Genomic DNA, 26,018 nt, shown 5'->3' with positions numbered 1-26,018 from the left:
AAATGGTAGCACGCATAATTTATCATTGCGTTTTTTTTTTTTTTCATGTTTTTTGTCTGTACAAAGCAACATCTCAGTTACACCACAGCACCATTTATTGTGCTAAATGACAGTCACTGAATAAACAGAAATTTATCATTGTTTGTCAAATGAGGGACATTTCAAGTTTTTTTTTTATTAAATAAATATTAATGTTTAATCATTTTTTAAAATTACAAATCCCTTCAAACATAGACAGGGTTCCAAGCCACAGATAAAAATAAATGCAGACCTAACTGTACAAGGAGTACAGGGTACAATCTAATGTACAGGGGGAACTTGTCATTTCACTTTTTATTATTTACAGCTTCAAACCAGCTATTTGTCTCTGACCTGCGTACATGCACTGTAACCTACGCTGTCACTGATTCCAGATAGCTACCCGAGCTCTGTTCTGTACAACTTGCTCAACCCTATACGTTGAATACAGATGAGCTAGGCCCCTTCCTATACAAGTGGGTATCAGACTCTGCAATGCCTGATGTATGACGGTCAACATGGAAGACGACCAGTGGCCAGTTAAGGGGTTCATTCTAAATTCACAAAAATTCAGGGATTGGATTGATGATGCACTAATGAACATGCTGTTCGTTTCATAAAACATGCATAAGACCAGTCAAAAGCACTGACCCAGTCCAGAAGCCCCCTTATTAAAGAACGTACATTTAAATATACTTACTCAGAAATAGTCATTAATGTGCACGTAGGGTTAAGTCCCCAATCAACACTGTATGGCGTTACTATGTTTAAATTACATTTGAAACATTCACGCGGAGATCTTCTACTAAATGCCTTCGCCTGGTTCTAGATTGCAGTACTAAGGTCCAGGCGTGTTTGCATGCGCACTTTTACACGAGGGGCGTGTCCTTGAGCCTTATCCCTATTCCGATTGGCCATCCGTCCCTAATGGTCCCGCCTTGATGTCAAAGTGACAGTTTTCAACATGGCGGAAGGGTCTAGCGGAAAGTGATGATGCGGGGAGGATAACTGCACCTAAACCGGCCACAGCTCGTCTTCGGGCGGCTATCGCTTCGAAAATCTCTCAGACTTTTACTCTGCGAAAGTTTTGCGGGTCGCTGCGGTTGGCGGACATGTCCCTTTAACTCGGTTATTTCGAGGAAAGTCGGCTGCGGCGCTGGTGTCTTGTTGCCACTTTGTAATAAAGTGCTGGTTTTACCATCGGCCGGCGGCGCGGCGATGGCTTCACCGAAACCTCCATCCCGCGGCCACCGACGTTCGTGCTGACGCCCTCCCCGCGGCCAGCTTCACCGGCGGTCCTGAACCCCCGAGCTCTACGGACTCCGACTTCCCGGCAGCTCCGACGCGAGATCCCCGACGGCCGAGCGGACGGGGCCGGACATGGCTCACTCTCCGGGCCACGCCGGCCTGGCCGGGATGCGGGTAAGGTGATGCCGCGTCCTGGCCTGCGGAAGTTCCATGTCTGACTAATGGTACCCTGTATTTCCTCATCATTCGCGTCGACTAAGGAACAAAAAACAAAACAAAACAACAACAACTTTCCTCTTACTGTAAAGGTTCGTTTTTTATTTATCGGTGCCACGAGATAGTTCTGCTCCATAAACGTCCCGACGATAAGACTGGACGATAAGCGGGCGAGAGCAGGCTTGGTGGGTAAAAGATGAAAAACAACACGTTTTATTGCCCGGTCGGTCGGTGGTCGTCTTCGCCGCGATGGCGGGGCGCGAGTTCCGGTCCCCGGAGCTTCTGTAAATGCAGAAGAGAATCTCCTCGTCCAGGTCGAGCGCCAACATCTCGCTTTCCACCTGGTCAGGAATCGCTTTTTGTGTAGGAGAATATTAAAGCGGGTGCTAAAAGGCCGAATCTTTTTTTTTATATATATATATATTTTTTTTAAGTTCTATATCAGATCTTATGATGGGACTGTAGATTTGTTTGACTGCTACCTTGAATCCTTGAATATATATCCAGCATTGCTTAAATAATTGCAGCGTATCGCGATATTTTGTGCAATTTTTTTGTATTATTTTTGCCTGAATTGTCCCAAATATAATTTTTCAGTATGTCTGTAAATGTTTTGTCTTACATTTTTGTAGATAAAATACTGAAATATGATAAGATGCTTTGCTATGATATGAATTTGCTTTGCAACAAGGGTTTTAGTGTTAAAATTGAGGCGTGGTCCTGTATTCATTGTGAGACGCTGCAGCACAGCACACGGTGACACAACGAAACATGTCCTCTGCTTTTAACCATCACCCTTGATGAGCAGTGGGCCATGACAGGCGCCTGGGGAGCAGTGTGTGGGGACAGGGACTTGCTCAGTGGCACCTCGGCGAGTCGGGATTCGAACCGGCAACCTTCTGATTACAGGGCCGCTTCCTTTAACTCTCGGCCACCATATCTACATGATTACAGATAAAGAGACTATCTATCTATTTATTTATTTATTTTTCTGGGTGATGTGCATCAGGCAAATCTGAACGCTTTTGATCAGTTTTTTGATCAGACCACCAACAAACTCAATATGGCAGCACCTCAGCGGCGCTGGACGTTAGTTAACAGCATTAAAAGTTAGGTCCGTCAAACCTTACGAAGGTGAGCAATGCATCGTGGGAGACAAGGCCTATAGATTTTATAATCCTGCCTTTTGGCCTGCAGAAGTATTGTATTGTATTACAGCACATTGTTCATGTTATTTAATATTAATCCGTAATTAAGAACATATCTGAACGTAACCTTCACCAACCAAAACTGGTGCCTGGCGCAGCCGGGAGCAGATCAAACGCAGGCTTTTCACAGCCATGGCAAACCTGCTGACTGCGGTAACAGCCCCTGCTTTCCCAGCATTTGGAATCCATGGCCGCGGTCCCCTTGTTGTCTTTCCTGTTAAAACAGAGAAGGCCTGGGTCAACACCACCTTTTTCACCCGGCTGGCCGTTTTGTTGCTTCTTCTAATTCGTATATGCGCTGCACGTGACACCCGTTGTGGCTGCTGCCTAATGTCATCAGAGCGGCTGAGATGAAAGCGCTTTCCAGCGATTATGGGGAAAAACCAGATTAATGCATTGCAACCTGACATGGTCCTGGTAACTGGTGCAATAAGAACGTGCGTGCTGAGGTCTGACGGTACGTGCCTCTGGGGCGTTTTGGCTGCAGTGCTTGTTGTCTGGACGTTCTGAGTCATGACGCAGCTCCCCGTTTGCCACGAGAATGTGGGATTTTTCGCAACGTAGCTGTTTTGAACAGAAACGGGATGTACAAACCGCGCGTTCATTTTTAAAATGCCTGGTTTTAAACTCTTATCCTCTGGCTTACCGTCGGTATCGAGCAGCACAGGGGACACGGTGACCGTAGCAGGGACTCGTAAGAGTGAGCTGAAGGTTTATTAGAGTTCATTAACCCCTTGACTACCAGCCACCCCGAGGTTTATTCTCGGCTGTAGGCCATGGTGCAAAATGGTGTAGAAGATTAGATACGCGTTCATTGCCGGGCGGTAAATGTGCAGAAGGTCATGTGATGTCATAATGTCCACTGCGCGTGGGCTCTGTCAGTCGAGATGATCCTACTCCAGCCCAATCCAAAATTTCCCGTCACCTTGAGTTGACCTTGTCTGCCCTGTGACCGGATTTGTTTTCACTGCATTTCACACAGATTTATGTTTGGCTAAATATATTTTCTCTCTCTCTCTCTCTCTCTCTCGCTCTAGCAAAACTTCAAAGCGAATCCAGAAGAGCTGTTCACCAAGCTGGAGAGGATTGGGAAGGGCTCGTTTGGGGAGGTTTTCAAAGGCATTGACAATCGGACTCAGAAAGTGGTGGCAATTAAGATCATCGACCTCGAGGAGGCTGAGGATGAAATCGAAGACATTCAGCAGGAGATTACGGTGCTGAGTCAGTGTGACAGTCCTTTTGTGACAAAGTATTATGGATCCTACCTGAAAGTAAGTAGATTGATGCTGTGAATTCTTGCGCACTCACATGCTTGCTGTCAGCCATTCACCATTAAAGGTGCATTAAAGGTGCTGTGACTACCTCTACATTAATATTACATGCATGAAGCATTTGGGTCATCTTTTTTGTATTTTATTTATTTATTAAATTTGTTATTGGTGCACTATTACTTGCAATTTAATTTGTTCATTCGTATATCTGAATTAATATATGCTTTGCACGTTGTAGATTTCAATTTAGTTTGGCTTGCATTGCAGATTTATACTTCCTGTTGGGAGGCAGCAGTATGTGGGTCAATGAATGATTCATATCTGTCTGAGGCATGTGGGGCGGCTCTTTAATTTGACATTGACGAACAAACACGGAAGCGTGCACGTCTGCGCCGGCCATGCTTTCCTGTTCTGCACCGAGTTGCATCATGCCCGGACCAAGAATCAGATCAGATCTTCCAGATTAAGCAACAAAACATTTGGCGTTCCTGAGATCTGCTGACAATTAACGTCGCATTGCAGTTTCACAACGCCGGCCTGGAAAGCCCTGATGTAAGCACACACGTGGGCATCTCGCTGTTCGAGTGTAGACTGCGGGGACCGTGCCAGTGGGCGGAGCTTCGCACGGCTGCCTGCCTGCCTGCCTGCCTGCTGGGTAGCAGGTGCTGATGGAGTGTCCTGCTCCAACCTCCGGCATCTGCTCTGAGGGCCCTGTGGCGGCCTGGGGGCAGTTTATGTGTGTTTTTGCGGAGCGCCGCATGAGGCCCCTGTGGAATTTTTTTGTGATAATGAAACTCAGATATGGTTCCAGCTATCTCAGCATGACTGCCACCATGGCATTTTGGCTGCATGTACTCTGCTGTGAGTTTGGATTATGAAATTTCGATTGGGTGGCTTCTCGCAGTACCCGTGGGTCGGAATGAAACCGCTTCCAACACCAGTCATGTACAACATCCACCACGGGTGTCCTCAACCTCCAGTGGGGGAGAGGTTTTAAGCGCACCTTTAATTTGTTCAGCAGGGCTTCACAGCCAATCACAAACTGCACATGAAAAGTTTTGGTTTCTTCTACTTTTTATTAATAGAAATTTCAGTATTAGTCACCATTGCTTATTTAGATTCCTTGTCCCTTTATGTCTGGGTGGGCCAACTGGAGTACCTGATCATGGTGCTTTGTAAAAAACGTTGGGAGTCTTTGGTAATGTCACATACACTAGTCCACCAATCGCAATACTTGAATACGGCTCTTCTGCGGTGGAGGTTGCATGATGGATTTGTACGGAAGGGGTGAAAACCGAGAGATGGTACCCTGTACGGTCTAAAATCTGCTTATAAAGTCATAAATAATGTTAGATACAGATATTTATCAAGTGGTCCTTTCCTGTTGACGCGACTCGATGTTATAGCGCCGTGAAAACCGCGTCCTTTGTGCTGAATGTGGAAGGTGTTGAAGTGCTCTGTGGTTCTGGCCCACATGCTGCTGTTTAGTTAGTGGGTTGTCTATAAAAGCTTCATTCCTACCTTGGGTTAGGGCTGCTATCTGCGGTGTAAACAAAGAATGCAGTTTATGTGCAAAATGTTCCTTTAAGCAATACTTTATCTTTTTTTTTTGTGTTTGTTCATTCTTAGTTCTTATAATTATGCACTTAAGCCATTGTCAATTACTGGTTCTTAAGTGTAAATAAATAATCAGCCCCTGTGTTGGAAGAGATTTTAGATTTTTAGGAGAAATCAAGCACAGAAGGGCCATTATTGTTGTGTCCGACTTTCAGCTCAGAACTTGTTTGTTCAATTACTCTGAATCACATGAGTGGTTCTAAGCAGAATTATGAGGCTATTTTTAGATATTGCACAAGATTATTTTTGCTGCCGTTATTATTCATCAGTCCACTGGACATGTTTTGGGGAAGTGAAACCGTCTGCAGTGGGATTTTTTTTTTTTTCCCCAGAATTACCATTTCTGCAGCCCCACACCCATAATCCCAAAGCGTTTTTTAAAACCAAGCATCATTGGGCCAATGTCCTCGTATCCCATATCAAAGATGATTCTTAGTATTGATTAGCAGGCTGACATGATTTGACTGTTGTTCTGTGCTTTAGGACACAAAGTTATGGATCATTATGGAGTATTTAGGCGGTGGATCAGCTTTGGACCTGGTAAGTTCAGACCTGTTTAACCTGCGCTTCATCTGGACGTTGCGTAGATTGGCTTCTCCTCTCTTTCGCAGTTGGAGCCTGGGGCTCTGGACGAAACCCAGATTGCCACCATCCTCAGAGAAATCCTGAAGGGGCTGGAATACCTGCACTCTGAAAAGAAAATCCACAGAGACATCAAAGGTCTGGTGCACAAGAAGATATGCTGCGGCATCTTAATTCCTGTATTTTTAACATTTACCTCATATCTCGTGTTACACAGCCGCAAATGTGTTACTGTCGGAACAAGGGGACGTGAAGCTGGCAGACTTCGGCGTGGCCGGCCAGCTGACGGACACCCAGATCAAGAGGAACACGTTCGTAGGCACGCCGTTCTGGATGGCACCCGAAGTTATAAAGCAGTCTGCGTACGATTCAAAGGCGGGTGCTGAACTGCCAATCAGATGTTTAGCCTGTGACTGCTCATTAATGCACGCTGTTATATTCCAAAAATAATGCTTTGGTTGCAATTTTTAACCTTGGAATAATATTATTGGAATAGTTACCGTTGAATTTTTTTATTGATTTGTAGCAGTTTTGTATGTAGTTAGGGCTGCACAATTTGGGGGAAAAGACATATTGCGATAATTGAGATCAATATTGCGATATGCGATGCGATATGATAGAGGACACTTGCTTGTACATCAATGAAAAGTCGCATACTAATAGTGAAATGTTTAATTTCAAAGTGAAACATACAAACTACTTATAACAACTTGAAATGCCCAGTGCTTTCAAAATACAATATTCTACAAAATTAAATAATCACAAAAAACTCTTTACATTACTGTTGAACGACAAACCCTGCTAAGGCTAAACAACTGTTTTGATTATATTTGGCCATTATAAAATCCTGTATTATAGTTATTACGTTTAACCAAAACGTTGTTTGGAGGCTGACTTGAACTCAGGGATGCATAGCTTTGCTAGCTTAGCTAAGGTTAAGATTTGTAAACTGAGGTGAATTTCTTTAGGAAACCTTCAAAGTTTGAGAAACGTTAACTAAACAGCTAAGAACAGTCTAAATAGTTAATGCCTATGTTTATCCAAAATGTTGTTTGGAGGCTGACTTCACCACAGGAATGCATAGCTTCGCTATCTTTGCCTAGCTTAGCTAAGGTTAAGACTTATAAAACGGGATTTTATAATGGCCAAATATATTCAAAACAATTGTCCAGCCTTACCTATGAAATGTAATCCCCCGGAATCTGGTTTGGAGCGTACAGCGGTTTGTACAGCCCCAAGCAGCACAAGAGTGAGGCATTTCTTTGCACTTTTCTCCATAGATATGTGTTCAGGAAGTGCAGAATTATTAGGCAAGTTGTATTTTTGAGGAATAATTTTATTATTGAACAACAACCATGTTCTCAATGAACCCAAAAAAACTCATTGATATCATACTTTTTGGAGTTTGTTTTTATTTATAGCTATTTTAGGGGGATATCTGTGTGTGCAGGTGACTATTACTGTGCATAATTATTAGGCAACTTAACAAAAAACAAATATATGTACCCATTTCAATTATTTATTTTTACCAGTGAAACCAACCAAAAATCTCCACATTCACAAATATACATTTCTGACATTCAAAAACAAAACAAAAACAAATCAGCGACCAATATAGCCACCTTTCTTTGCAAGGCCACTCAAAAGCCTGCCATCCATGGATTCTGTCAGTGTTTTGATCTGCTCACCATCAACATTGCGTTCAGCAGCAACCACAGCCTCCCAGACACTGTTCAGAGAGGTGTACTGTTTTCCCTCCTTGTAAATCTCACATTTGATGATGGACCACAGGTTCTCAATGGGGTTCAGATCAGGTGAACAAGGAGGCCATGTCATTAGTTTTTCTTCTTTTATACCCTTTCTTGCCAGCCACGCTGTGGAGTACTTGGACGCGTGTGATGGAGCATTGTCCTGCATGAAATCATGTTTTTCTTGAAGGATGCAGACTTCTTCCTGTACCACTGCTTGAAGAAGGTGTCTTCCAGAAACTGGCAGTAGGACTGGGAGTTGAGCTTGACTCCATCCTCAACCCAAAAAAGGCCCTACATGATACCAGCCCAAACCAGTACTCCACCTCCACCTTGTCGGACTGGAGCTCTCTGCCCTTTACCAATCCAGCCACGGGCCCATCCATCTGGCCCATCAAGACTCACTCTCATTTCATCAGTCCATAAAACCTTAGAAAAATCAGTCTTGAGATATTTCTTGGCCCAGTCTTGACGTTTCAGCTTGACGTTTCAGTGGTGGTCGTCTTTCAGCCTTTCTTACCTTGGCCATGTCTCTGAGTATTGCACACCTTGTGCTTTTGGGCACTCCAGTGATGTTGCAGCTGTGAAATATGGCCAAACTGGTGGCAAGTGGCATCTTGGCAGCTGCACGCTTGACTTTTCTCAGTTCATGGGCAGTTATTTTGCGCCTTGGTTTTTCCACACGCTTCTTGCGACCCTGTTGACTATTTTGAATGAAACGCTTGATTGTTCGATGATCACGCTTCAGAAGCTTTGCAATTTTAAGACTTTTCTGAGCCTATTTTTGACTTTTCTGAGCCTGTCAAGTCATTCTTTTGACCCATTTTGCCAAAGGAGAGGAAGTTGCCTAATAATTATGCACACCTGATATAGGGTGTTGATGTCATTAGACCACACCCCTTCTCATTACAGAGATGTACATCACCTAATATTCTTAATTGGTAGTAGGCTTTCGAGCCTATACAGCTTGGAGTAAGACAACATGCATGAAGAGGATGATGTGGACAAAATACTCATTTGCCTAATAATTCTGCACTCCCTGTATGCTTCACGCCACAGCAGACCCTGTCGCAATATGGCGGCGACGTTGACGTACGATGCAGCGCGTCATGCGGCGTCTAACCATATGTCTCCGAATCAAGTCATGTGACCAAACACGTCACATCCGACTGAAGTGAGACTTCAGTTAGCTCGCAAACTTTGAGAGAATGGATCGGATATGTAGCCGATCCAATCCATGTACTAATCATTTAAATCGCAGCTTTTTGCGTTCATGTAATCGCACAGACTGACATCGCGATTACGATTGCGATTAGATTAATCGTGCAGCACTACAAATAATTGTGATGAATTTTCGGAAGCCGGGACGCACAGACAGACTGGTTTCCTGTGACCTGAGCCTCACCGGTGGACAGGCTGTTTGTGTGTAATGAATGAATGAGGCCCATCACCCTTCGACCTGTGTTGTGAGAGGCCCTTGATCTGCAGTGGCCCTCTTATTGAGATTGATTACGCGAATGGAGCAGGGCACCGCATGTTCTCCAGCGCTGTGGTCCATTAGAGCTAAATGTTCTTCTTTTGCTGGTGGACTGAAGCTCTGTACAGCATCTGACATTCCAGTATTTGATTTTACGGAATGAATTTAAGATAAAAATGCAATTTGAATGATGATGAAATATCCATGACCAAACACACCCCCACACAGTTTGTCTGAACCAAGTTATTAAGTATTTAGCGATAATTTATGATGGAAATGTACCAAATTGGTAAATTTTTCGTATTTTGTACTTTGTTAAGAGATTGCTATGTATTTTACAGGCAGATATTTGGTCACTTGGCATAACAGCCATAGAGCTGGCTAAAGGTGAGCCACCTCACTCAGAGCTGCATCCCATGAAGGTCTTATTCTTAATCCCCAAGAACAACCCCCCCACGCTGGAAGGAAACTACAGCAAGCCTCTAAAAGAGTTTGTAGAAGCCTGTCTGAACAAAGAGCCCAGCTTTGTAAGTCGGAATCATTAACATGCACATAATAAATTCATAATTATATTGTGTGTGTGCTGTACTTAAATGATCACCTCCAGATTGTAATACGTTTTCCATTCCACTTCCACAGAGACCAACTGCCAAAGAGCTTTTGAAGCATAAGCTAATTGTACGACACTCCAAAAAAACGTCATACTTAATAGAGCTGATCGACAAGTACAAGAGGTGGAAAGCTCAGCGAGCGCAAGACGACTCCAGCTCTGAAGAGTCCGATTCGTAAGTGCAATCACGTTAAAAAACGTTTAAAAAACTGCAGTGGGTAGATTATATTCAGAATAGTTTATCTTCTTTAAATCTTTCAAATTAAATAGAACACAATAAAACATGTAGTATCATTTGTAGGTCCTACTCGCCAGCCCAACTTACTTCTCGGTTCTTAGAACAGCGTGCTGCTCTGTGACTGTCCTGCTGTAAAAATAGATGCCGTCCTGTGGCAGCCCGCAACCAAATTTGTTCATTTCGTGTGAAATTTGCCTGCCTGCTAGCGCTTCACACTCTACTGTCTAGCAGCGCTTGTTCATCATTCTTGCACTTGCACATGTTCACTGTCCTTTCCTCCCCTTCCAGTACACATGTTTATTTTGTACAGTTTCCCACAGCACTTAATGATAAAGGCGTTGCTGATTTAAGAGTTTTTAACATGTTTATTTCTCCTCAGGGAGCAAGATGGCCAAGCATCTGGGGGGAACGACTCGGGGAACGATGAATGGATATTCAACACGATCCGAGAAAAAGACCCCAAAAAGATTCACAATGGGCTCCCCCCACCGGAGGAACCGGAGATAAATAATGTAGGTTTTATTACATTTTACCTGGTTCTTGATTCAATTTAATTATGACACACAAACAAAATCTGAGCCTGAACACAGTAAATGTTCACTATGATCCATGTGCAGCATTTTTAACATTTTAACATTTTTCTAATCTATGCGTAATTGAGGTTTTAATTGTATTGGCTTATTGTTCTGGTTATATATTATTTATTTATTTATTGTTATAATGTTGTTTTATTGAAGGGAATTAGAGGAGTTCGACTTTCCAAGTTCTTTGGTGAAATCGTATCCTCTAGTCAGTGGCCGTGACGTCAGGCGTAAGGAGGAGTTCATCGGCCTTTATGCTTGAGCCCTCCAGATGTATAGAAAGATGTGAAATATCCATGAGGGTTCAGTTCAGCAGCCCTGGATTTAATTGTCCCGGGCGTTACTTAAAACTGCATCCTGATATCAAGTTCTCATTTCTTTCCCTCCTTGTTTTTAACAGGGCAATCCAGCGAGGCTATTATCTGAAAGCTTGTCCACTATTATATACCCACTGTTTGCAGAGGTAAGAACCATTCAAGTTTATTAAAAATGTCCTTTAGAAATTCCAAATATGTTTGTTTACTTTTTGGTTTTGGTCCTGATGTTTTTTTTAACGTGGGGTCCTCTGGCTTTCTTGATATTGTGTTACAGTTAAAAGAGCGAGGCCAGGCAGGTAACGGCAGACCCGAGGCGGTGGAGGAGCTGAGGGAAGCCATTTACCTGGCGGAGGAGGTCTGTCCCGGCATCTCAGACAGCATGGTGTCTGAACTGGTGCAGAGACTGCAGAGGTGGGGTGTGTTCCTGGCACTGAAATAAATAATGTACACACCATTTGCGCTCGCTAATGGGAACATTTGGCACGTCTGATGTACTTCCCAGTTGCAGATAATCACAGAGGCTCGCAATCATAGCCAAATGGCTTGGCTCATCCTAGAGAGCAGATATTCTCACGTTTGCTGTAGGGTAGTCGGTGAAAAGCAGTAGAAGGTATCGAAATGGATTGTACCTTGTCTCCATTATTGTCATAATCTGCATTTTTCACTACTCCAGATTAGGGCTGTGGTGACACTTTAACATCGTTGTTTGCTTTGCCGCAAAAAATATGCAAAGTATGCACACCAATGCATTGGGTCCAAACCCAAGACGGCAGTGGCGGGAAGTAGCAGCAATGCACATGACTGGGTTTCAACAGTGCAAGAAACTCGATCGTTCGTCAGAGATGTGGGCGTACATCAATGTAGAAAGAAGTTATTCCGTGATTTATACTTTGTATTCTATGTTTGGAGCAGGTTATAAGAGGACTCCTTAGCTGGGAGTGGTCGCGAGTGGACGAGGTGTAAGATGCCAATGATGTGACGAATGTCCAAATGTTGCTCTGTGGCAAGCAGCAGGCGCACCTTGCAAATGGCCAATGGAATACCATGCATGCAAAGAAAAAAAAAAAATCATAAAGTTTGCCCATTTAATTTGTCACTTTTTTTTTTTTTTTTTTTTTGCTTAAATTATGTTTTTGTGATTCTGGCCACCAAATCACCTACACTCTCACCTACATCTATTCAGATCAGTTGATTAATGAAATCGCATGGCTTTGTGAATTATGTTTTGAACCTGATTGATAAATTCTGTTAGTTCAGGAAGGACACCATGGTGGGATGCCGGCTTCAATTTCTTTGGTTAATTTTAATAAAAGCAATAAAGCACTTTCTGTATTCAAGCCCCCAAGTTTACATTGGTTATCGTATTTCTTCAATGAGGACCAATTCAGTTTTTTATTGAGTGTAATTTTGAGTTTAACGTATTGGAATGTTAATCAATTATTTATTTTCGTTCTGATATCTAAATTAGAATGTATAAATTGCTATTTTAGTCTATTCATGTGCAAATGTAAAAAAGAATCTAAATGAATCTAACCGATTTGGAAAAATGAATCGTTAGGTTAGGTCAATAATCACTAGATTAATCGTTAAAAACAAACAAAAAATTGTTTTGTCCAGCCTTACTCCAGATACAAATATTGCTTGATTGTGAGAATTTTAACCTTTCGTGGTGACCTACATATGACTCAACCACATTTTTCTGCTTTTATATAACTGTTAAAAGATATGGTTTTTATCATTATTGTTGAATTATTACCTTTGGTGTTGGGGTATGTCTTATTCAACAATCTGAATTCTTGAATTAAGTTGCTGAATCTAAACGTTTAGTTGCGTTCTGGGTCAGAAGATGATTACAGCAGATGTCACATCTGTAATGGTGTCATCTGTCATCTGATGACTGTGGGTTTATTACAAGCAAATAAAACTGAAGGAAAAGGAAAAGGAAGGGACCTTGCGATACACTTTACATTTACAGCATTTCATCAGGGACCCTTATCCATTGCGACTTACAATCAATAGTTACAGGGACAGTCCCCCCCCCCAGGAGACACTCAGGGTTAAGTGTCTTGCTCAAGGATACCATGGTATGTGGGATTTGAACCTGGGTCTTCTGGTTCATAGGCGAGTGTGTTACCCACTAGGCTACTACCACCCATACCTAACCATACCAGGCCCTCCCCATGCATTACATCAGTCATAGTGAATTGACTTCTATATTTAGTTTTATTGGTGGCGCTGTTAGCATTTCACTGGTTTTGTACTGTTTGAATGTGAATCATAAATTAAATGTAGTTATCATGTAGTAATGTCCTGTAATCCGGAATTTTGGTTATGGTTTCCTGCAGGTTCTCCCTACCCAGAGCTTCATCCTCTGGTCCGTGAGGCTTCCTCCAGCCGGCAGCCCGCATGCATCTACTATCTGGTCACAGCTTCGGTCATCGGCTGTTTCCCAGGAAGGTTTTTCATTGTTAAATTCATTGAAGTCAAACTCATAGCTGTTTAGCTATTAAATTAGTCTCCCATAGCTGAACGCCAAGACGCTTGGACTGTGGGTAACCTGCTGCTGAGTTGTAAAAGAACAATCCACCTGCTGTAAGAAGATTTTCTTCACTTGTATTGCATTTTTTTAAGGGAGCCCTAATGATTTCAATAGTGTTTCCACCCAGTTGGTCTCCATTTAGTTATGTCAACTTTAAACTCCTTTTATTCCCTGTCATGACACTCGTGTGGCAGATAGCCATACTAACATGGATCAAGCATTTTCCAAACTCAGGTACTCTGCTTGAAGCAAATGTGCTTTTTATTTGGTCTAGACAGATACAGTTTATCGGCTCCTTTTTACATACTGACAATATTACAGAGGCACATTTTGAGGAAACACCGTGTATAAATGGCCAAACTCTGATCCCACTGAAGAAGATATTTAAAGTGAAAATGGCCATAGCTGAGATTCACCTTGACTTTATTTTATATATCCATACATTATTTTTAAATAAATTCTTTGAACTGACAGCTTTTCATCATTTTCACCAGCTTGTTCAACTAGTTCACGTTATGTACAAACAAATGGCATGGAGCTCAAACAGTAAGCCTCAATGAACAAATCATCGGAATTATTAAGTGATTGCACGTTTATTTCAACACTTCGACATCTCCATATTGCAGTTACTTCGAGTCTTCCTGGGAAGTGGCGCAGCACAGGTTTGGTTTGCGAACCAGCAGCTTAAATTGCACTTATCAACAATTGCCTTTCTCTAATATGCGAATTAGCCATAAATGGATATAATGCATCATGCAAGACTAAATATATGTCCAGCTTACAAAACACACGTTGGGCTGACAACTGCAGGGGTTTGTGCGTTTTAAGGTGGTGAGGACGCTGGTGCAGCACTGAAAGACCTCAGTGGACCTCAGTTCGGGCTACTACAGCACCAGCGGTCGACTTTTCGCACGGATCCCTATGGAGAGTTGTGGTGGTGTGTTTGAGTGCCAGGCTTATCCACTAGAGAATTTACAACCTACAGCTGTCAGGACTTTTATGCAGCAATAATCTTTCAGAGAAGGTGTAGACCAATACAGAACCAAAATGAACAAAAAAAATGCTTAATGGTTAATCAGAAGTAGGCAGTCACTCATAGGCCAAATTAGTAATTTCTTCGTTTGTGTATAAATATGTTTATTCTGATCTGATCGCCCTGTGAACCCACCCTGGCGTTGCTGGGTTTATTCCAGGGTGATCAGGTCATCATGTGGGCACCATACCCTTATTTCAAAATATTTTTTTGGGGGGGGCAGTGGCCATGCCCAGTTGTAATTGCGTGTACAAGGCCTGTACTAGAAAGTGCCATGTCTTCCCCCCTCAAATTACTTTTGTTATTTGCACCATGTTGGACTGTCCAATCTGATTCTTAGCGAGTTGCACTTTGTTCGTATTTCCCGAGGATGTAAGGCAAGTGCTCTGTGAGGCGTTTGGGTTTGTCATGAATTTGCTGCTGAACCTTGAGAACTGTAAGGCAATAAATCACTGAGGTGATGAGTGTTTTACAGTACAGATATTATATGTAATCAATAGACGAAGAAAATCGTATTTTTGTAAAATGTACAGTATTACAGAATAGGACAAGTAAAATTGGCTTTTCTTGAGGTTTGTTATTAATGATGGGATACTTCAATGTGATGTAAAAACTTTTTTCTGTAACATTGCTCAGTTTCTAGTCCTGTATATAATCCTTGCTTATTTCATCAAGGTACTGAACACCTTGTACATTTTAAAAATAAAATAATGGTGCAAATTTCATTGGGTAATTGTGTTGAAATAAAAATCAAACCTCCACAGCAATTTTTTTTTATTTTGTACGTCCAAAAACAAAGATCAGTTTTTTTTTCACACTATATACAGATATTACATACAGTGTTTATACACATATTACATCATTTGTACACAAGAAAAATATACATAAAAATGTAAACCTTTGTATACAAAAAAATACCTTAGACAAATTAAACAAGGACCAATAACAAAAGGTGACTTTTTTTTTTTTTTTTTTTTTTAAATTAGATCATCCTATGCTTTTTTAATAACAGTAATACAGTACATTCAATGAGTATAGGAATTTGTCAGCCATCTCTCAGATCTGAAGCCTACAGAGCCCTGAAGAGCATTTCGTTTTGAGGATTGGTCGGGATTTCCGTGTGCAATTTCTCTTCACGTCGTGCTAAGTGACTACAGCAGTATTCTGTTGCTTGCGCTAAAATTTCGAGACATTCAGGTCCGTGTGACTCCTGGGTCAGGTGCACTTACAGGTGATAACGACCCCCCAAAAAAGAAGAAATGTATATATTAATCATAATAATTAAAAACAAACAAAATTTTTTTATCTTGATGTGCTTGTGCTCGTGTGTAACCTCTTTGGAAGTGATGGAAGTCTTTTAGGGCCATACTAGAAGGGGTGGGTTAAAGGTCAGCGGTCAGCTCTGAAGTTTAAAAAAAAAAAAAAAAAAAATTGCATTCCTGTGATTATTATTTTTTTTTATCTCCTCCAGCTTCCAATGTTCATCAAAATGACTTTAGATGCGTCTCTTTGGGCAATGGCTATCTAGAGATCCAGTCAAGTCACAGTTAAGAAGCCCGAAAAAAAAGGACTGCCATATGTTATCAGTCACTGTGATCAATCTAAACAACAGACGCAAGAACATCATTGTGTAAAAAAAAAAAAAAAAATTAACCCACAATATTGTGAAAGGTATTCCACGACACACTGGCTCTGTTTTTTTTTCTTCTCTTCTAATTATTAAAAAAAAAAAAAAAAAAAAAACCTCAGGTCAGTGTCACTCTGCTGAATTCACCAGAAAAGCCCAATATAGAGAGTGCTATGCTATAAATATATTTAATACTTAACAATAATGTGAAAATCCAATTTCTAAAAGTCTACCGAAAGAACCATGATTAACCGTCATCACACAAGAATAACTTTAGGGGTACGAGTTAATTTTTTTAGTTTTTTTTTTACTCCCTCCTTCTCTAACACAGAGCAGGTCACAAGAAGAAAGGTTCAGGTAGTTAAGGGCTCACATTAATACCCAGGAAACCCTTCAGCATTGACCTGAAATATTAAAAACGGGCCCCTACGTCACAGTGAGGGCCGTTCCATCTAAAAATTGCACCAAATTTCTTTTTAAAGACCACAACCACCACCAACACACACAGACAGTTCAGAGGCTAAAAACACAGGGAGGGGAGGTCGCGCTGGAGCCGTCTCTACACTCAACTACTTTGCCCAACACTGCTTCTATCAAAGCAAGGTGATTCCTGAAGTTTTGTATGCTGAAGGGACCACAAAAAATGTATTCATAAATATGTTAGCTCAGGGGTCAGACTGTACAGAAGCCAGAGAGCACCATTTTGAATTTTTTTAATTCTCCTCTCTGTCGGCCAAGGAACAGTCCAGCCGTGATTGGAATTTGACATTTTGGGGGGCGGGTAGTCAGAATGGGTATAAAGAGGTATGCAGTGGAAACAGATAAAAACCACACACCAAAGTACTGTGATGAGAGTGCGCCAGTGTGTTTATTGCTTAGATTATTAATACCAGGCTTGCATTGAGTGCCTACTAGAACCCTACTGAGTTTCTATGCAGAAACTCAACTGAATTAGTTTATAAATTGATAAAAGGCTAAATATCTAAAATATAAAAACATGTTTTAAAAGTGGTTTGGCTGCTTGTCAGAGCACAGGAACCCCTTTATCATGATCGGATGGTGAGATTCTCTTTAGGTCAGAGCGGGCCACAGACACCTAAAATTCATCCTGGGAGGTCCCAGTGCTGATCAAAATGACGTGCGGGGGAGAGAGAAGCAACACCGCTGTGTGAACGAGACCGGGTACAGGGGTCCACACTGCATCCTGCATCCACACTGAGCTGATGTTCAAGGCTCTCACTGAACTCTGTAGCACTGTTCATGATATTATTATGGTGACACACACACACACACACACACACACACACACACACACACACACACACACACACACACACACACACACACACACACACACTGCACTTCCAACAGACCAGTGGATTCTTCGGTTTCTCTCCAAACGTGGTTATTATCCACAGACATGTGCAGGGACGGTGGGAACTCTGAAAATGCAAGAGTCCAATTCATGAGAAGTATGATTTGCATTTTCTTGTTTCCAAAATGAATGAAACTTTTTTTGGAAATTTTTGACCCTTTTTAGGGCAAGTCAGGTTTCATGTTCTTAAAACACTGGTACTTTTAGAAAACGGCAGAATCCAATGTTCCACTACCAAACTCTCTCTCTCTCTCTTTCTCTCTCTCTCTCTCACTGACAAACTCGCACCATTCTCAAGTTACTGTGGGAACAGTGGAGCTGCACTGTTGGCACTGGCAGCAGTGGCACTGGTGATGGAGAAGCCAGTTGGGGGCGCTGTGGAGCTGTGGCTGGGCTGCAGGTCTTTGGGGATGCCGCTGTGGGAGGCCAGTTGGTGGCCGAAGACGGCGCTGAACTGAGGGAGCTGCTGTTTGGGTGGAAGGGCGCTCAGAAGGTCCCGCGGTGAGGAGGATGGGGACGGTGAGGACGAAGGTGCAGGGGGCAAGCTCAGCCCCGTCAGGCCGCTCTGGGGCAGCGCTGACAGGGCCACCGTGGGCTGCAGCGTGATCGAGTGCGTGGTGGAGGGAGGGGTGGACAGGGACGTGGACAGAAGGTGTCCTTCCGGGCCGATGAGGTTGCCGAACTGCGTGGGGTCCGTGAGGGAGAGGGGCAGGTTGTTCCAGGAGGGCCGTGGCGGGCCCGGCACCCCACTCAGTGGCACCTCCAGCAGGAGAGCAGGCTCGGTCTGGAAGGAGGCTGCGTGGGGCATTGCTATGTGTTCGCTGTAGGGGGAGGGAACGTGTTCGCTGCTGAAGGGGCCAGCTTGCGGGAGCGAGTGGGGTGCGTCGGGCTTGAGCAAGCCGTGGGGTTGGGGGTGTGTCCGGGGGAACGTCCGCTGAGCGTCACTGGGGGTCTGGCCGGCCGAGGGTAGGCTGGGCACCGGGGCTGCAGCTGCTGGGACAGCGGGGGGTTGCGGGGACGGTGACGGGCTGAAATGGGGGCCGGCTGAGTGCAGCAGGTTGTCCTCCAGCTCCAGGCTTGTGAAGTTCTCGGCGGGGAGGCGGCCGTTCAGCAGGTCTCCCATCCCACCCGTTTGGACCCCTGGACCAGCAAAGACGGCGAGGGAGCGGTGGTCCACGGCATCGGCCGGTGCCAGCTCCCCCATGGAGCTGAGGCAGACTAGAGAGTCGGGATAGGAGCCCATGGCCTGAAGCGCTCGCACAAGTTCCTCCGCCTCTTCCGTGGTGGGCAGCAGCTCCCCATTTTTGCCTGAAGACAGACACACACACACACACACACACACACACACACACACACTGTATCTTGTTACTCTGTTGACTAAAAACCTCCTCTTAAAAGTACATCTGGGAATAAAGCAAAGTCTTATATTCAGATCAGCCGAATTCCAGTATCCAACCCAAGAAAGAACCACGAGCGTAATCCCACAACCTCTCACCTTCAAACAGGTCAAAGTCCTGCAGGTCATCCGGGAGCCTTGGCAACACGTCAGAGAAATCTTCCTGGTTCAACTCAAGGTCGTTTGGAATGTCCGCTATGTCATTGGTTATGTCATCAGGAAGCTCATCTGTGCTCAGCTCAGGCGTTGAGGGACTCCTGATATACAGAAAAGAAATTAGCCGTTTCCTCCAGAGACAAACCACAGCAGCCTTGGCATTCTTTTTGGCCAGGGTTTTTGGAGATAAGAATATTCTCACCACCCATGCACGTATGTCACTGGAATTTACTGGAAACATTGTTATTCCAAATTGCAACTTTTTGAACAATGTAAATAAAATGTTTTAAAAATTTGATAGGAATAAAGAAAAACTTGCCCCAAGTGGGTCCATCATTATTTTTTATTTTATTTTGCTGACTGACTGGTTGGCTGTGTTACTCATGTGACACCGTGCACCATGAAAACGTCTCACCATCTCCATGGAAAATGGGCTCGGTATCAATTGGAGTGAACAGCAGTCATTGCTTTCATTATATATTTCTCCACATTGGGAACCATTCAACTACAGAAAAACATACATGATGAATGACAGGCATAACATTACCTCTCACACACACACACACACACACACACACTACTAAAAGTTAGTATCGATTTGGATATCAATTTGCACTGGTATCGATACTCAAATTCTCAACATGCATTGCAGCGGGAAGCCCCTCCCCCAGCTGCCTGGAGGACCCAAAGTTTTTCATGAGAACCACACTTTAAAAATGGCAGCAGGCGAAAGCAACTCCAACATTAATTCTCAAGCACCAAGCTTGCTAGAAGATCTAAAAAGCAGCAGTGCTCTCTGAACGGGGATAACCAAAGATGTGGACACGCCTATTTGTCGCTATCAAAGTAAGCAGCTGGTCAGGTTTAGCAAAGCCTCTGTCAATGCGGTTGAAGTTATTTAAGTATAAGAATGGCAGTTTCCTCGCTTATTCATTCATTTATTTGTTAATTTTTTTATTTCTTTTTGTAGTGTTACATACACACACACACACACACATATATATATATGTATGTGTGTGTGTGTGTGTTTTCAAACTTTATTTAAAATGACCTTGATTTATTTTAATTATTTTAAAAGTTCCTGTGTTTGTTTTTTCTGCCCCTGTAGTACTGAAAATATTGTACTGAGTACCATCCTTAGTATCGGTATAGAGTTTGAGATTTCAGTATCGTAACAAACAAACACACACACACACACACACACACACACACACACACACACACACACAGTCTATACCTGATGCTGTGCGTGGGCAGTGCCAGGCTGGAAGGCATGCCCAGGTTCCCCTGAGGCAGCGCTGGGGGGATGGGCTTCTGTGGCCGCCGAGGTCCTCTCCTCTTCTTCTTCTTCTTGTGTTTCTTGCTGAGTGCCGGCGACTTGGTCTTTTTCCGTGGCTTGCGCTGCTGCAGCTGCTGGTGGTGCTGATGGTGTTGCAGTCTCCTGTTGCCATCGCCACGCAAGAAGTTATCCTGCCACACAGCAACTCAATCAATACGACAGCTACGCTGGTGCATGTACCGTTACAGTCCATATTCCGGATGAATAATTACTAGGAACTTTAGGAGCACAATAAAAAAAAAAGTGATACCTAAAGTAATTTCAAGTTAATAGAAGAAACGATGTCTAAACTTCGGTGATGTTTCACAGCAAAAACTGTAAAAAATTTCTCATAAGAATAATCAGGCATTTTAAGCTGCAAAAGTCCCCCAAGAAAAGCTTGTGAAATCCAGGAGGGACTTAAGTAACAGGCTCAGGAATGAGAGGAATGCTGCACAAACATCCTTGAGGACGACAGAGGTTTCCGGACGCGCATCTGACTCACCATTTTCTTGGCGTGCTCGTCGCAGAGAGGCGTCTGGTGCGTGATGTCGAAGACGGGGATGGAGCACTGCTGTCCGTCCGCGAACTTGGCCGTGCAGCTGGAGAAGAGCTGCTGGGAGCGGTTCATGAGAACGTCTGCCAATGCGGTGTGAAGGATAAAAGCCGAAAAGGCGTCCCGTTCGCATGTTACTAAGTCCACCGAACAGACATTGCGAGCTTCTGTGAGAAGGATACGTTGGAAGCAGTGCCGGGTGAAGGGCAGCGCTCTGTTGCTGCAGCCCTGCCCCTTAGTGCTTCCCGTGCAGACCAGCGTCTCCGGAGCCGCCGGCGCTAGAATTCTCCCGCTGGGGAGACAAACAGGAGCAAATGATAACGACACGAACTCGAATGCTCTATTCAGCACCATTATAATCAGGGGTGAAATCCTACTCGCCAACGCCCCGGCCAAAAAATACATACTAACAATACAACTTTAAACTAGGAAGAATTATCCATATGCAGGAGGTTCCTAGGAGAGGGGTGATAATCTGCTACGACCACAACCTTTGAAGAGAGGGGGAAAAACGTATCATATATTACCTGCATGAAAGCTAAAAGCAATGAAAGGCAGCTTAGCTCCACCCAGCACAGATGGTCCAGAAGCTTCAGAGAACATAACATTAGCAGATGTTGTTCTCAGCTGGAACTGCTGAAGGCAGGTCCGTCACGTTCCAGCTCAACTTCACCCCTGATTATAACGGTAACAGTTGTGGGTGTCGGGCCGGTTTTTGGCAGTACCTGCAGGAGGCCGTGGAGATCTTACAGAGCTTCTGAATGAGCTGGCCGGCGCAGTCCGGGTCCTTGTTGGCAGCGTGCAGCAGGGCTTTGCGGAAGGCGTAGCGGTGTCTCCTCTGACGCATGGCCGCCCGTTCCTGCCTGCAGAGGTGCCTGTACTTCTCCTGCAGAAGGCTGCAGAGCTGAGCCAGACGTGTCCTCCGTGAGACACCACCTTCACACGACCTGGCGGAGGAAACCGGGACACCTCTCAACCTTCCGTTTCATTAAAAAAAAAAAAAAAAAAAAAAAAAAAAGGTGGAGTCTGACGAGTGTCTTACTGGTCGCCGAAGCGGCATTCTTGTGATGTTCCTCCATATGTTGGAATTCTCTCTACATCTTCATCCTCTTCATAATCGTCGTCTGCGCTGTCTTCTGACCAGTCCAAGCCTGCACACACACAAATAAAAAGGTTCACAATTAAACTGAAGCATTTATTTTTTTACGCGTTCTCTCTAATAAAATCACTCTGAAGACCAAAATGTATTCAAGACCGTATTATTTTTCTGAAAACAGACTGTAGAGCTCAACTGAAAAAATATAAGTAGTCTGAGAATCCAGCATCTATTCACTAGAAATAAACACCTGCACGACTACATAAGACCAGTTATCAAATACGACTTCTAAAAGTAATATATATGTAAGATGAGAATGGCACCTAGGTGAGGGAACAGGTCCCCGTCTTCCTGCTGTCTCTTGGAGCACAGCTGCACCAGGTGCTTGAGCCTCTGCAGGCAGGCGGGTGGAGGTGAGAAGGCAGCTGGGCGCATGGCCACCGAGTGGCGCTGCGCGCCGTCCAGACTGCCAGTTGGCAGGGGCGTGGCAGTGAGCTGGCCTTTCCTGCTGAGCGGGGGACCGGAGGACAGCGCCGGACTGGGGGCTGGGTGACATGCCAGCCCAGAAGGCAGCAGAGGGCCGGTCTGAGGTGGTGCTGGTTTGCATAATAAACCCTGCTGCGGTCCTGCAAGGACGTAGGAGGGCAGGCTGGAGTGCTGGGGGAGCTGAAGGAGCAGGGGCTGCTGGGAAGGGAGGCTGGACTGCATGGGCGAGGAGGACTGAGGACAGGGTTGCGCGGAGGGGCTAAAGTGCTCTGGTGGCTGTTCAGTGTCCTGTAGCGGCTGTCTCTGGCTGAACACCAGCTGGCTGGGTGGCTTCTTCTTGACGGGAAACGCCTTCCTCTGCGCGGCCTCTTCCCCGTCCGTGTCCTCTTCACAGAAGGCGAAGGGGTCCAGGAGCTCCCCGTCCGGGAGGGGTAGCAAGCGCGCACAGGGCGGGAGCTCGTCGAGCCCATTGGAAGCCTTCAGAGCCAGGGTGGGCACGGTGATGTTGAGAGCCACCGACTCCAAGTGTGGCCGCGAGCGCAGCTCCTCCAGCGCCTCATGCTTTTTCTTGCGCTCCTTCTTGGGTATAAAGCCAAGCACTTGCAGGTGGCTGTTACAGTATCTGCGCGAGAAGACCACGTTATTCACGCGGCCGCTGGGCCAGTGATATCAAATAAAAATATAAAAACATGATGCAGTGGCTGCCACTCACCTGCGGTCCTCAGATTTGGGGATGGGGTTGGTGCATCGCTGGCTGTTGTACTTGGCCACATATTCACATTGCTTGAAGGGAGCGGTCTTATCCTCTAGAACGTGACGGATACAGAAGGCATAGCCATTGAGTCTGCGCTGCTTACAGAGCTTGGGGCTGTACGAGCACAATGGCTTATTGTCCACCTCCGAGAAGTGTATGTGTTTGCCCTCATACATCACGTGACTCGTGTCCTTGAGAACATCAGCTGAGGAAGACAGTGACAATCACAAACCACACTTTTAGGTCACTTTCAAAATCCAACATCGGCATGAACAACACGACAAAAGAACAAAACCCGAAAATATGATCATTTCCACAACGGAAACGTTTCATCTCTTATTACATCATGTCAACAGGCCGTAGTTTGGTTCCCGCAACCGGGATGTGCAAATAGCCTCTTTTATGGGGCGGATCAACGTTTGAACAACATTCACGAGCTGAAGTTGGCCAGACATCCTTCATCTGGTCACAGTTTAACAGAATGTTACAGTTGGCATAAAAACGAATAAATAATAAAGTTTGCATCAGCAGTTCAACTTCTCAGAGTAACAAAATACTGACCGATATACTGATCTAGAGTTAAAAAAAAAATAATAATAATAATATGCAGCTTTTTAAGATGAATAGAAAATAGATACCATTTGAAAAAGCAGCAAATTATCAGGATTTTTTTTATCTAAATGTGGGTCCAACTGGCCAGTTTACTTCAGAAAAGTGGTCACAATGATGATAATCTGCTTCAAAAAATACACGCATTTTGTGGGTTCAGGGTGATCACATCATATTATAATTACTCATATGAAAAGATAGACGGAAGGACCGCAGTCTTCTGAAAAAGCAGCCTGTATAATAAAACTGAACACTGCCCTACATAGCAAAATAATTGCTGATTTTTGTCCGAATCCCAATCTTTAATCGGTAAGACAGACGAGTTAAATGTACTTTTGAGAAACCCTGTAGACCAGTTGTCTAGATTTAGTGTCAGCAGTGTTGTTAAGTAGATAAAAAAAAAAAAAAAAGATGCGCTATAGCTGCATTATGAGACATCAACAGAGACGAATGTGTGATTTGGAAGTGGAGTTCACAAACGCACCGGTGTCTAAATGTACTAAAATATCCCAGTCGGCGATACAGGAACGGAGCGTGTTAGCCGAGTGTTTAATTTGTACAAATAAATAATTTTGTAATCGTTTTTTGAAAAAGCGACGGGGTCTTGCGAGATCGTTCCGCGGTCCAGTCGGAATAATGTACCGAATCTGTCAAATTAGAGCCCGTGTTAGCCGGTTAGCCGCGAAAATGCTAAAAACACAAAGCTGCGGTAGCCAGGAAACGGAAATATTGGCCTTCGTGAATAAATTTCTTCTTCCACCCGTACACCGAACGTCGCGTTTTATTTGTGGAATGTCTGCCGTTTCTGGTGTAATGTGTGCTGAATGTTTATTGCGGTGTGGTGTTAATAGCGTCGCAAACAAAAGGCGAAGAGGCCCGTGTGAACAGGCCCTTCAAAAGTAAGCCCGTCGACCCTGAAACTGGAGAAAAATGACATCGGGCAAAAACGTCCCAGCGTCACAGATCGCCTCAGCACAATTTCTTTATAACAGGCCATTTCCAGTAGCGCATTAACGCGGCCATGCGAATGTAAATTAGTTTACATCGTAAATAAAGGCCCGTTGAGCCTTGGTGTTTCGGGGCCTCGATTTGCGCAGCGCACCGCGCAGGGCGCCTGGGAGCGCGGCCTCCTCCGTACGCGAGGCCGGGGCTGCAGCGTAGCGGCGCCGCTTACCGTCAACTGGTACAGGCTGGGCAGGCTACTCGCTCCGAAGCGCCCGTGGAAAAATCCCCGATGTAACCCGCTCCGCCGCGCCTCGGCTCGGCTCGTCGCGCTTCGGAAATGGGTCCGTTCCCCCGTCGGCAGAACCGTGCGGCTCGGCAGAACCGCGCATTTAAACGTACGTTTGTCCACAGCGCGGAAACATTAGCAGTTTAAAGGCTGCCGGGGCTCCTTTTTTTTTTTTTTTTTTTTTTTAGCTCGCCGCACGGCGGAGTCTCCTCACAGCACCACTATCGGCACTGCGGGGACATGACAACAGCACGTCGACCATGTTGGAAACCCCGGGCTGGGATTCTCTCCGCCGGGAGCAGTGTGACTTGTACAGCTGTTCTGCGTGAACAGTTCGCGGTCTGGCGGCCCGGCGCGTCCATGGCGTCCGCGGCATTTTCGGCGGTTTACTCTGCTCCTCCTTGACCGCGCACCACGCACGACACTCCGTCCGATCCGGTGTAAGAAGGGGGGGTATAAACAGTCCTGGTGTGAGGTGTAAAAATTCTAACTAACCTCGTTCAGAGAAAAGCAACATTATTCACGGTGCTGCACTGACACTGTAACTTGTAAAATAGTTCAGCCAGAAAACTGAATTACCTTAGTTCAAAATATCATTATCATGTAACATAATCATATGCAACATACGTTACACTTATTTTTTCTCAAGTACAGGTTTTCTGGTGTTGACGGCAGTACGGAACAATGTGCCCATAAAGGATGTTGATGCAG

The 26,018-nt window shown here is 44.5% G+C and overlaps 2 protein-coding genes across 3 annotated transcripts; one reads left to right on the top strand and one right to left on the bottom strand.

Moving 5' to 3' along the window:
- Positions 1-979: 979 nt before the first annotated feature.
- stk24a (serine/threonine kinase 24a (STE20 homolog, yeast)) lies at positions 980-15,426 on the top strand. Its single transcript, XM_028990412.1, has 11 exons — positions 980-1,440; positions 3,728-3,961; positions 6,062-6,118; positions 6,190-6,298; positions 6,378-6,535; positions 9,727-9,912; positions 10,025-10,170; positions 10,613-10,745; positions 11,215-11,277; positions 11,406-11,542; positions 13,477-15,426. The coding sequence occupies exons 1-11, from the start codon at positions 1,399-1,401 to the stop codon at positions 13,511-13,513; spliced, it is 1,302 nt and encodes a 433-aa protein (XP_028846245.1). The 5' UTR covers positions 980-1,398; the 3' UTR covers positions 13,514-15,426.
- A 36-nt stretch (positions 15,427-15,462) lies between these two features.
- ino80da (INO80 complex subunit Da) lies at positions 15,463-25,486 on the bottom strand. 2 transcript variants are annotated; one of them, XM_028990411.1, is made up of 11 exons: positions 25,251-25,486; positions 23,426-23,672; positions 22,551-23,335; positions 22,174-22,282; positions 21,857-22,078; positions 21,314-21,423; positions 21,081-21,214; positions 20,495-20,727; positions 19,201-19,358; positions 17,994-19,013; positions 15,463-16,105 (listed from the first exon to the last, which is right to left on the bottom strand). In XM_028990411.1, the coding sequence occupies exons 2-10, from the start codon at positions 23,641-23,643 to the stop codon at positions 18,004-18,006; spliced, it is 2,979 nt and encodes a 992-aa protein (XP_028846244.1). In that variant the 5' UTR covers positions 23,644-23,672; positions 25,251-25,486; the 3' UTR covers positions 15,463-16,105; positions 17,994-18,003. The 2 variants fall into 2 exon arrangements, with proteins under 2 accessions (XP_028846244.1, XP_028846243.1); XM_028990410.1 differs by having other exon boundaries at positions 18,008-19,013.
- Positions 25,487-26,018: the final 532 nt, after the last annotated feature.

Source organism: Denticeps clupeoides, chromosome 9 (genome assembly GCF_900700375.1).
Source record: "Denticeps clupeoides chromosome 9, fDenClu1.1, whole genome shotgun sequence".
Classification (NCBI taxonomy): Eukaryota; Metazoa; Chordata; class Actinopteri; order Clupeiformes; family Denticipitidae; genus Denticeps; species Denticeps clupeoides.
Note: the sequence above shows the minus strand (reverse complement) of the source record. Positions and strands in the feature narration are given on the sequence as shown.